General features: G+C 36.9%; 1 protein-coding gene across 1 annotated transcript in view; it reads right to left on the bottom strand.

The window, feature by feature from the left end:
- Positions 1-13076, bottom strand: part of UBE2K (ubiquitin-conjugating enzyme E2K) — a 42275-nt gene that overhangs the window by 17840 nt on the left and 11359 nt on the right. Inside the window, exon 2 of the mRNA XM_010574449.1 lies at positions 4921-5014. Within this exon, the coding sequence (XP_010572751.1) occupies positions 4921-5014 (94 nt within the window). The remainder of the gene's footprint in view (positions 1-4920; positions 5015-13076) is intronic.

Genomic DNA, 13076 nt, shown 5'->3' with positions numbered 1-13076 from the left:
TTTTTCAGAAACAAACCTTTTCCCTCCCTCAATATACTTTGTTACAATTTATAAATTTCCTTGAATTAAAGTGGAAGTATCTGCAATCTATTTCCTTTGGGATTTCAAGAGTGAGTTATTCTGTTGCAAATCACTATACAAAACCAGCTCTCAAGTAGTCTCAGTATAGGCAGCAAGATTCACATGTAGGGAAAAAACCGCAAAGGAATACTCTGAACAGTTATAGTCTATGGCACCTTTTTATCTGTGCCAAAATGCAGTTTGGCAGCTACTAACACCTCTCACTTTTAAAATGTAATTCAGTCTAATATACTACACCTGAAACCAGTTAATATTAGTTTGGTATTTTACACTACTTTCTACAGCTGTTTTTTCTCACTTAATACTACAGTAACTTGAGAAGATTTAACAGAAAATACAATAGAAGAAAGGCCAATAAATCCAAAATTATAATAGTTAATGTCTAAGTTGTTTGCTTGTCTGTTTACAGGACAGCACAGGCAAAATATTTTTGAAGACACAAACATTAACAACCGACCTTAAGTTTGCTTTTCCTTTTGTCTGAATTGAAGCATAATTCAGCAGCAATTTTTCCTAAGAAACAGAACAATTACACTGTTCCTGGATTGCAAAAATTCATCAGTCCCTGTATGATCTTACTGCCACACTATTTGGTAAGGTAATATAAAACCTATCCTTAGGTATTACCATTTCTTCTGCTTACCATTAAAACTTGCCTTTAAAAGACAGACTATTACAGCCTTCTGCATAACAGGCTATTCAGCCACCAATTTTTTCCACCTGGAATGTACAAGTCCAAAACATTTTAAAACTGCAGGCACTAATGAGTTGTTAATATTATTTATACAGATTGTTGTCGTGCACTGAAGTTTACAACTAAAAATACAGGCTTGAAGACTTAAACTGAACAAATCGGGATATTAATTTCCTTAAAACTACATTTAAAATGCAAGTGACTAACATACTAACATCTGCATTCCAATATTTCTGTGGATTTTTATTTTTTTTTAAGGAGTATGCATATGTATGGCTTTTTCATAGCTATTTAATACTTGAGATCAAATTAAACAGTAATGGCAGAATATTCCTTCTGTACTCCTACTGGAGCATATGTCTCACAATAGAGTTAGAGCAAGTTTTAACTATTTTCCTTGAAGAAATACCCTATTATAAATTTTGCACTTACTGTGGCTCACATGCGAACTTGGCCTGAAATTAATACCATGGTTACACAGGGTTTAAAAAAAAAACAAAAGCAACCCAAAACCCAACCTATCTATTGAAAAGCTCTTGAATCAAGTAAAACCCAGGAGCCATTAATCTAGACTTTCAAAGGTCCTCTCTCCAAACATACATGTTTTGATGTGGGATACAAATGCGTTTCAGCTGAAGCTGTGTCTTGCAATATTCTGATAATTGATCAATATGAGTTGGCACTACTGACAGAAAAATAAAAGCTGTAAAATTTATCAACAATAGATGGCATTCTTCCTCTCAGTCATACTTAAACCAATATCCCGACATCACATAAAAGAATTTTGCAGCAGCAGTTTGTTTTCAGATACCTCACCAACTGTGGTCAACAATAAATATTGCTGCTCTTTCACTTCACAATGGTCCTAGAATTCCCTCCTGTATCATGGAATTGTCTGACCTGAACTACTGCATTAATTAGCTTTTCTTCATAAAGCACTTCTTGCTGTGTCATTGTTCAGATTATAGATGACAGGAGACCAGTCAGTAATTATGCAGCATGCATTACTGCATTAGTCATAAAATGGAAACTACACACACTGGTAAGCCCTTTGTAATTACACAAGGGAATAAATGCATAAAACTATGTTATAGAAATATTAACATTCCAAAGTACATTACTCAAGTGTCAGGAAACGCCAGAAATTGGGCTGCCGGTAACTTGTTTTACTCCTTGGTGCATATGCCTTCTAGATTAAAGTAAGCATACGATCGCATTGCTTTTCCATGAGATCAGAATACATAATAGTTTTAGCCCCCCAAAAGGGATATTTACTATATCCTCACCATTAAATGTACTCATATGTATGTAAGTATGCATGCATGCATTTCACAACAATAAATTCTGCACTAAACACATATTGCTGATTTTCATTAGCAAGGTATGCTGAATATGTGAATACACAGTGCTCAGCTTTTGAAATTTTGGTCTAGCTGAATTATTGAGCATCACACAGAACCCAGTTCTGCAGACAGGCATTCAAATCTTTTTTTTACCCTCTTCATGAACTGCTATACAGTTTTTAACTTTTGTGACACATGAATACATCTTTCATTTCAAGTAACTCCCAATACATTCTTGAAAAAAGGTCATTCTATAAGCAGAGATAATGCTGACCAGGAAGAGGGAGGGGAAAAAAAGGAGGGGGAAAAAAAAAAAAAGAAAAAAAAAAAAGCAAGCTGCGACAAACCAACTCACCCAAAGAGGATTAATTCTATTTGAGCGGAAGAAAAACCAAAGACCCCCAAAACAACACCCTGCCTGTGCTATTCAGATGCTTCCTAGCATCCAATTACTTAATTTTGCAACATCTTAACATCTGTATGTAACACTTGGTTTTACAAGACCAACTATATTTGCAAAGGGACTATTACACTAAACAGAATGATCCACTTCCAAATACATCACCAGCACGTCTATGTATTTTAGGTCCACAGCATAGTTCTTTTAAATTGAAGGCACGTATTATAACCAGAAGAAACTATCTTCTTTCCAGACATTATCCTCTGTCAACTAAACACTAGTGGCTGATGAGATGAGGATAGAGAGACATGGGGGAAGGGGCAGCAGGGGGGACGCAACCACCATTATTTGCTAGACAGCAGAGGAACTCTGGGTCTCAAGTTCTGGATGGGAGCATCCTTACCAGTACAGATGCTTCTACTCTTCTGTCCTCTCCCTTCCAGGCTCATTTCCTTTCTCCTCAGCTTCTGACACCTTCTACCTCTGCCCAATATTCTCCAATGTCAGCCTCTGTTAGGCTGTTTCCTCATCCTTTACCTGCCCTGGGCCCCAGCAGGGAAGGGGTGCGGGGGGGTGAGCATTAGGGAGACTGCCTGCTCTCAAGTCCAATGCTGCTGCACCAGCAGCTCCTAGTCCAGAGAAGAAATCACAAGACTTGTCCTCCTTAGTGAAGATGCAACAACCAGATTTTCATCATTAGCCACTAACACTCTCAAGTACATATACACCTATACCTACACAACAATTTTCAGGTATTTTCCCCACTTGATGAGAATTTATTTTTCAAAATAATGACAAACGGCATGCGTCTGGTCCCTGGACAATACTCAAGTCCCACTCTTAGCTCCAATGCATGGAGCAACTAGAGCAACTGAAAACTTGGAAAATTGTTTTAATTTCCAACAAACAATTTATTTGCCTGTAACATTCCTTGAGACTTTTTTTTTTTTACTGGAAGTTCAAATTCAATTCCAAGTAGATACCTGTCATGGAAAATTTGACTAAAACACCATTTAAAAGTAACTAAAAATTTAAAAAAAAAACCCGACCAAACCTAAACCCAAACATCCTCATTTATCATTGAGGAACTTTAATAGAAGTTTCTTGCCAGCTCCATATATTATCCGCAAACAGAAAGTTTACAAGTACCAGTGCTATTGAGTAATTTGGTATCTCTGATGAATTATGCTATAGAAGCTCTAACAGAAGCTAATACATGTAGTAAGTTATCTTGCTTTTTACAGACTGAAGAGCTGCACAATTACTGATACCAGCTTTAATAAACAAGAAAGTCAATAAGGTGTAATTATTGAAGAGAGATAAATATTGGGACACATGGATGCCAGAGATTAATCCCAAATTTAACTTGCAACAGCATCTCTCCTTGAGATAGAAAAATACAACATGTTTTTGAATGACCACCACATTAGATCACAGAAATACATGTACAGTTACATTAGATTCTGAAGCACAGTTTTTTGACGTTTCATGGCTAAGGAGCTGTCCTGGTTTCAGCTGGGATAGAGTTAATTGTCTTCCTAGTAGCTGGTATGGTGCTATGTTTTGGGTTCAGTATCAGAAGAATGTTGATAACACACTGATGTCTTCAGTTGTTGCTCAGTAGCGTTTAGAATAAAGTCAAGCATTTTTCAGCTTCTCATGCCCAGCCAGCGAGAAGGCTGGAGGGGCACAAGAAGTTGGGAGGGGACACAGCCGGGACAGCTGACCCAAACTGGACAAAGGGGTATTCCATACCATGGGACGTCACATCTAGTATAGGAACTGGGGGGAGTGGGGGCCTGGGGATTGCTGCTCGGGGACTAACTGGGCACTGATTGGCGGGTGGTGAGCAATTGCACTGTGCATCATTTGTATATTCCAATCCTTTTATTATTACTGTTGTCATTTTATTAGTGTTATCATTATTATTATTAGTTTCTTCTTTTCTGTTCTATTAAACTGTTCTTATCTCAACCCACGAGTTTGACTTCTTTTCCCGATTTTCCCCCCCCTCCCACTGGGGGTGGGGGGCAGTGAGTGAGCGGCTGTGTGGTGCTTAGTTGCTGGCTGGGGTTAAACCACAACAGGAGCTTAAACTTTCAAGATGGTAAACAAACAACTGAAAGTCAGAATTATACCAATTACACTGCACAGCTTATACCTGTAAATTAACCTTAGATATGGGTTAGTCTGTCCTACTGTAGACCAGATCTGTCTTCAGGCAACACAGAAGTTGAATTTAAATATTTTTCAGGCTTAAAATTTGTATTTTTAAAAAAATCAGGCTATTTTAAAACACTTAGCTCCACATTTTTATGCTGTAAATTAATTTTACAAACAAAGCATTTCAAGATACATGATTTGAAATGTACAATGACTGCATACACAGAAACATTACTTGCCTTCATATGGTGTGTCCGGAGGTCCTGCTATTTCTCCTCTTAGTTCTGTAAAATTCTCATCTACAAGATCTACTTTAATTTGATTTTTGCTCGTCTTAAAAACAAACAGAGAAAAAGAATCGTAAGTAAGCATTTGACATACAGACTTCCGCACAAATATGGTATTTTAAATTTTTAGAATAGTTTTAAAATATATATATAAATAAAAATTTAAAATATATAGTAACCTAAAGTGAACAGCTATCTTCCAGTTGGAATTTTATTTCATTGAAAATAGACTATTTGTGAAGCATCAGAAACTTCAGTAATATTATTTAGACAATCATTAAAATAAGCAAAGCAACCCAGCAATATAATATCTAACGTTATATTTTTAAGCTGAATACATTTTAAAAAGACTACAAGCTTTCAAATCAGCTATTAATTCCACATATCCTAAACTACAAGATTAAATTGACCAAGTTATACATTGTTTTTTTTCTTGTTTAGAGTAATTTAATTAATAATAGACATGATTGTAACCTTCACTGGAATACAGAAACACTTCCCCAAATGGAGCGCTCACTATTTTTAAACAATACAATTATCTAAACAGAACACTGTAGTCTTGCTTAAGATCATGTTTATCTTTAATATTTAGGTGTAAGGTACAATTTATTTATACACTTGAATTTCATTGTCACCTCCTCAACATTTTCACACTCCATATCAACTTGCTTACAACAGAAAACTCTATATTTTGATACTGAAAAAACCATATGTTTTCCAGAACCTGATTCTCAGAAGTGTTTAGCCAGAGCTACTCGTTCCATTGAACTTGCTTTCCAAGTCCAGGGAGCCAATGTTAGTGAAAATCACACAGATCTTCCAGCCAGTAACTTTTTTGGGGGGGATGCAAAGCAGAATCTCCTTTTAGAAAGATATACTACAAAGTTTTTAGAGGTAAGTAATTACACGTTTGTCCATTCTGCTACTTCTGTATACCACGCTCACTGACTGCAACACAGATTTCTTGAATCCTATGTTATTTTTTTCAAGAACTCGTATCATCTTCCCAAATCTTTTTAAATTGTTTCAGCTAGTTCTACACCAAAAAGCCCTGTACAGCTGCACTTCTCTTCTGCCTCAGAGTAAACCTGGTTGCCGACAGCTATGACAGAAGAGTTAAGTCAGATAAAGCTGATGGTTGCCATCAACTGGTTCTTGGATCTACCAATGATGTGAACCCTTAAGGATGCAGAATTCACTGAACAACAGCTGGGAGATCACCTCTATTTCATTCCTGTAAATGTTTTATAGATTCAGTCGCCCTGCACCAAAGAGGGTGCTTTCTGACTACAGATGCTCACCGATACAAAGAAAGATCAAAGTTTAAGTAAAAGCTTCACCATGCCAAAGACCCTAATTAGAAGTTAGACTAAATTAATCCAATGGTGATTGGGGGCTTTTTTTATGTCTATATTTACACACATTTGTCTTTAAAACTTGGGTAAAAACCCTTCAACCAACACAAATGAGGCAGCACCTGCAACTGCATAGTTCATGCCAAGTACTGCACTTCAAAATACAAAGATTCAACCACACTACAAATTAAGGACACACCGTGCACCTCCAAAGTCAAAAGCCAGTTAAATACTAAATGTAATGGTTCTGGTTTACTAATGTATATCTATAAACTATGGTTTTATTTTAAGCTCAGCATCAGATCTTGTGTCATCTTTCATGACCTTAGCTAAGACATCAGAGAAAGGAAGTTAATAGAATTGATTAAATTACTTTTTAAAACATATTTTAGATTTATTTTCTTTCCTGCTACTGTTCATATAAGTTGCCTGACCAGAGAGCAACTGAAACAGTTTTCTTTCAAAGCTTTGTTTCCATAATACTGAGCAGCAGCAGGACAGCCCATCCCAGCAAGACAGCCCTCCCCAACAGCCAGGCACTGTAAGAAATTCCCTCTGCAAATCCAAACTCAATCATAGGCAACACATTCCTCTTGCAAGTTTTCCAACCACCCCCCCTTTTACGTTTTTTGCTCTCACTATTCCAACTGGCAGCTTATTCCACAACCTTACAATTGTTAAAAGCTTTCTAAACTACAGTTTAGGTAAAGTTATAATCTATTTATGCCCACCTGTGACAGCACTGTTTCCCAGCTTCAACAAGTTTCTTTGCATCTCTAGTATTGCCCTCACAAAATATATGGTATTTATACCTATTTCCCTTTTCAGACTTAACTTTGCTCTAAACAAGCTGAAATTCTAATCTTGCCACACTGATTTTTTATTTTTTAAATTTCTCCACTCTACATCCCACGATCACCTAACTAGCCCTCGTAAACTAATTTAGATGGAAGTCTCAGGATCAGTGCCACAAACACTCTGTTGCACTCACTGAAAATACATCACAACCAGCATAACCTAAGATCTAATTTGTCGCCTTCTGTGGCGGTAAGGCACAACAGAATCCCAGCAAGGCTTCCTATGGAAGTTTTTGTCCTCTTAGTGACTGCACTGTGCCTTCTCAGAGGTACTGCCCCTGTGTGTTACCTCTTAGATCACAAAGCAGCACATTAGTTTAAATAACCAATACAGTTAACGAGTCACCAAAACTACCTGCTCAGGTACTGCAGTCGTTCAGGTTCTCCTGCTCTCGCTCTGTCAACTAGTAAGCTGTCAGCTTCACCTGGTAAACTCCAAGTTGGCTGCAGGAGTTCTTGTTCTTTGCAAGTAAACCCACAACTTTCCACCTTGAGGACTGAAGCAACAGCAAAAGGGACGAATTTCAATGATACAATCTATGGTTAACCCATGCTGCAGCTTGCTTAATTTTCTACTTAGCATTTTGTTTTTCTTCAGCGTGCTGCAAACTGTTTGGCAGCCTGGATATTCACCTTCATATTCAATTTCAATTAGTACCACACTAGCTGTTTTTCACAACAAATCCTTCCTGACTCCATAAATTTGGCAAAACAAACACACACCCTATTGCTAAACTCAGTTTCTTTCAAGAGTCAGTGATCCTTGTTCCCCCATTTGAGGTGACTGCTTTTATTACTACAGCTCCATACCCTTATTTCCTTTGTACAGAACCTCGAGGAAAAATGGCAGGCTGTATTACACTGTTTCAGCGTAAGGATTAACTTAATTTCAAGTTCATGCTTAAATTCTACCATGCCCTCCATAAAACAAATGCATTTTTTTATTTACATAGCTGAAGAACCTTTTTCACACTATTCTGATAAGACTTTTTCAAGGTGCAACTCAGCTTGACCTTGCCAATTCTTGCTTCTTCCTTCATCCCTGGAGCAATAACTAATATTTAACTGTACTGATTATTCATCCAATTAAATCTGGAGTGTTTTCCTACAATATTTCCCCTTAATGAGGATCACATAGCATAAAATTACTTAATTGTAGCAGCTCTAACAGAATAAATCCCTGGCCTCCACCATGATCAACTGAGCCGTCTCTAAAATGTTACCAGAGTTCTCCAAAAGCATGCCTCTGACACCAATGATCTTAGTACAGAATTTATGAATCAACTTGTGATCTCACAACTCAAGTTGATTTTCCAGAAGCAGTTCTTCTACAAAGACCTCATTACGTTTCCATACCAAGTCTAAAATAGGATCACCTCCTGTCGATTCAGTAACAATTTGGTGACTAAACCACTGGGCTAGCAATTCCTGAAATATGAGTCATGACATCACTAGCAACATTTATTTCCATAATCTCAAAGAAGTTAAATTCTGTAACAATACAATTCCTACCAGCATTTCTCACCAACATGAAAACACTCCACCAACACCAAAATCCTTTTCTAGGAATCTAAAAGTTCAACACTACACCAGCAGAACTTCCCATCACCATACCTGAAAATTATTTTGATCAAGACCGAAAAAAAAAAAAAAAAAAAAGATAAAGGAATGTTAATGCAACATATTACACAATGCATGATGCCATTCTCTCATCTTTTTTCCTTCATATTCTAGTTGGATTATGCATAGCCTTTTTTTCTTCTTAAATTCATCCCCTACTTCACACTAGGGCTCTAGTCAAAAGATTTGTCGTCTTTTAGACGATCACAACTGGTGAGACTCTTTATGCATTGCTATGGTCATGCTTATCCAATTTTCTTCTGCCTTGTGGAGATTAAAACCAAGCACTGAGATTAAACTAAGCATGAGGCAGAAAAGTTGGGGAAGATGCATATAAGGCACTTTCATCCGTTACAAAAGCCTTATCTCTAAAAAGAAACCCAAAGGAATCAATCCTTCATGAAGAGTCATTCTGTGAGCATCTCCAGAAGACTGGACACTCAATCACATTTATCACAGTAGCTACTGATTGATAATATTTTGATTTGTCTTTGCCTGCCTCCTCTTTAAAAAAAAAATAAAAATCCAGAACTACACTGTCTACTTTTATATCTGAATATCTTCCTTGTATAGAACACACAATCCACTCCAGCATAAACTTTGAAGAGTAAGTTCTGCCACTGTGAAGGCTTTATCACACACATCATCTCCACTTCCACTAAAATCCTTTTAGAGAGCAGCTCTGGACCCTGTAATATTACTCTCAGCAGACAACAAGCTCTTCTGTTCTTTTTATTCATCATAGTCTACAGGCCTTAACTTGGAGTCCCTCATTAAAGGGGCCTGCCTTCTTTCTGCAGTTAATGGACCCTTTCTCCTGATCCTTCCATGCCATCTCCTTCTTTCTTCTCCAATCTGCCTTTAAAAAACTCTTTTATTTATGTGTTATTCATGGCCTATTATCCTCTTCACTAGTCCAGTACCTCCACTCTTAAAAAAAAAAAAATTAAAAAAAAAAAAAAATCAAGTTTTCCTTCACAGAAGATAAGAGGCAAAAAGAGAGCCAAGACAAAACTATAACATATCAACATCACAGGAGCACATTAAGACAAGATGATAAAAATTGCACTGTTCTTCTAAACATTTCTTTCCCACGTACAAAATACTATTTACTACATTTACAAAAAAAACCCAAACCACCATATTCCAAGTTCAATCTTGAGATAAGTCTATTTCCTGAAGACTGACAGCAGATGAAATGACTTTTTTTTTTTTTTTGGAAGTAGGAATTAAAAGTGCATTGGAATTTTTTATGCTTCCTAAAAGAACTCCAAATTCTACAGCTATTTTGATAAGTAGGCTATCAAAAAATCAAGTAATCAGCGTAAAAATGCCTATTATCAGAGCTGTTAATGTATGGATAGCTACTGGTAGGTTTAACCAAAAATGCAGGAATAAGATGTTCTTAAATATTTTTCTTTTGTTATTACTACATGGCCAGCAGTTTTTGACGTTGTCCTGGCTTCAGCTGGGATAGAGTTAATTTTCTTTCTAGTAGCTGGTATAGTGTTATATCTTGGATTCAGTATGAGGAGAATGTTGATAACACACTGATGTTTTCAGTTGTTGCTCAGTAGTGTTCAGACTAAGTCAAGGATTTTTCAGCTTCTCACGCCCAGGCAGCAAGAAGGCTGGAAGAGCACAAGAAGTTGGGAGAGGACACAGCCAGGGCAGCTGACCCAAACTGGACAAAAGGGATATTCTGTACCATGTGACATCATGCCCAGTATAGAAACTGGAGGGAGTTGGCCAGGAGGGGCAGATCACTGCTTGGGAACTAACTGGGCATCGGTCAGCGAGTGGTGAGCAACTGCATTGTGCATCGCTTGTTTTGTATATTCTTTTTTTATTATTATTATTACTGTCATTTAATCCATTCTGTTCTATTAAACTGTCTTTATCTCAACCCACAAGTTTTACTTTTTTCCGATTCTCTCCCCCACCCCACTGGGGCAGGGGGACAGCGAGTGAGCGGCTGCATGGTGCTTAGTTGCCTGCTGGGGTTAAACGATGACAGACATCTATGTTGAACTCTCTTGAGTGGAAGGAAAAAAAAAAACCAAACCCAAAACCCCCCCAGAACCCCTCACGCTTCCATGTCAGCCGTGGCTACAAAACTTAATACCAGCTGATGGCATACAAAAAAGAAATTTTGAGTGAGGTTATTCTAGAATCAACTAGCTCTACTTACTCCCCCCCATGACATTATCTTAACATTAGACCTTTGATCCCTGCATAATAAAATTACTCTAAAGAAATGTAACAGGCCAAAATCTCCACTATGCATCCATTAGTATACATACTATGTTTTAAACTGTTGTGGTCAGAACAAAAAAGGAGAAGAAATTCTGTTTATTAGCAATATCAATAGCTTCAATTCAGCACATTACTTTCTTAAAAAGAATAAAGTAGTGTCAAAATGATTTATTACTTGTATGTTCCAAGTGTATCTGTTTCACCCTACGTATTCAGATGCCACGTGCAAAATTCGTATCAAGTATCTTTGGATATAAATGCTGAGATGGTAAATAAGGATTTATAAAAACAAAATACAACACCACACACACAAGAACTGAAAAACACCCTACTTTAAACAGAATTAGATCTGGAATTCAAAACTCAATGTTATTTCTGAGTAACTGGGGGGTGGGGGAGCGCGGACCCTTTCCTCCCCCCAAAAAACCCCCAAAAACCACACCACAAAATCCTGCTATTCCATACAGCAATTCACTATCTGCAGTCTGTGATTTTATACATCCTGTAACATGACTTTCCTCCATCTTAAGGGGAAAATACTCTGTACCAGATAAACTACTACTATTTTCTGTTAATTTATTTTGGTTTTACAGAAAATAACTCATAGGAAACTCTAGAAACATACGTATATAAAAAACAACAGGAAAAACCCTAACCTGAAAAGACACACATATAAATGATAAATGATGTGTATAGATAAACAAGTCTAGCTGCAATAAAAGCAGCTAAGTATTAAAACTCTGTAACCATTCAGTGGTTTAGGACTAGCAACTTACACATTAAGGAAAAGTTTTAATAAGTGACAAAAATGTTAAAGAATGTACCTGCCAAGATTTCAGCAAAGATTAAGGAATAAATTTGAAAAATTTCTCCAGAATTTTCTCAACCTAGGACAAAGTCCAGTAGCTTGTGAGAAAGGGCGTGCATTTAAAATAAAATGTTTTCTATCACTAATTATTTCCAAATCACACCAACAAGAAAAATTACTTTTTTCATTTATCTTTCAAAGAGAATTTTTAAACTATTTTTTGATTACTCTATGAGGTAAATTGGCAGTAAATACTTTTTAACCTACCTAAAATTAATAAAAATTTAGTTACTTCTTTAATACAGCTACGATTTACAAATGTAAAGTAGGTACTTTTGAACATACAAACATTTTATCCTGACGCTATAAGGATCGATATTTAATAAGCCAAATTAAGTAAGAAATACTTCACCCTAGTCTGAAGCCATGCTAGCAAAATTAATCTATGGTACTACAAAGTTACTAGTGTCTCATAAAACTCTTCTTACCCTCCCCCCCATTTTATATTCTACCACAACAGTCCTACTATATACCAAAACCTGGCATGAACATATCTCAAGAGAGTTATAGAAAACGATCATCTGATCAACTATCATAATGAAATCCATATGCTACTTTTGCAAAAGGCCATGAGTACTGAGTCAACATAAGCATTGAGCAGAAAACTCCAACCTTTCAGTAGCAGTTTACTCCATTAAACAATGACTTAATAACTTAAAAAACAAAACCAAGTTCATTCTTATCCTATTTACCAATCCCATGCAAATATGTGGGTAAGTATTTAAAGTAATTTTGTTTTGCCACAATTGCCACGTTGTTTTCTTATAATCTTTTGCTACATGACCATTAACTCTCTCAACTTAGTCCAAACGATTCAGCTCTCTCCCCTTCACTGGTGTGCCAGAAGGAGAGGATCCTAACAAAAGCTCACCTCTAAGGCTGTTGTCTAAGAAGTCAGCTACCAGCCTCTCCTCTCACCTCCCTGGCCTTACTTGTTTTGAAACCAACACTCTACCTTCTTAATGCGTTGTTACCTCAGAGTAGCTCAGGATAAGTACATTGCATCCACTTAGCTCACTCTTTTGCAAGAAATGGGAAAACAGCAAAAAGGCAGGATATATCACTCTACTAGGAAGCAAAGTACTGTCCTGCAGCAAAATGGCAAATTCAAAAATATTGAGGTCTAAAATTGTTGATTCCCCCCCTGCCCCC

This window comes from Haliaeetus leucocephalus, unplaced genomic scaffold (assembly GCF_000737465.1).
Source record: "Haliaeetus leucocephalus isolate CR32 unplaced genomic scaffold, Haliaeetus_leucocephalus-4.0 Scaffold439, whole genome shotgun sequence".
Lineage (NCBI taxonomy): Eukaryota > Metazoa > Chordata > Aves > Accipitriformes > Accipitridae > Haliaeetus > Haliaeetus leucocephalus.
This window is presented reverse-complemented; position numbering and strand designations above follow the sequence as displayed.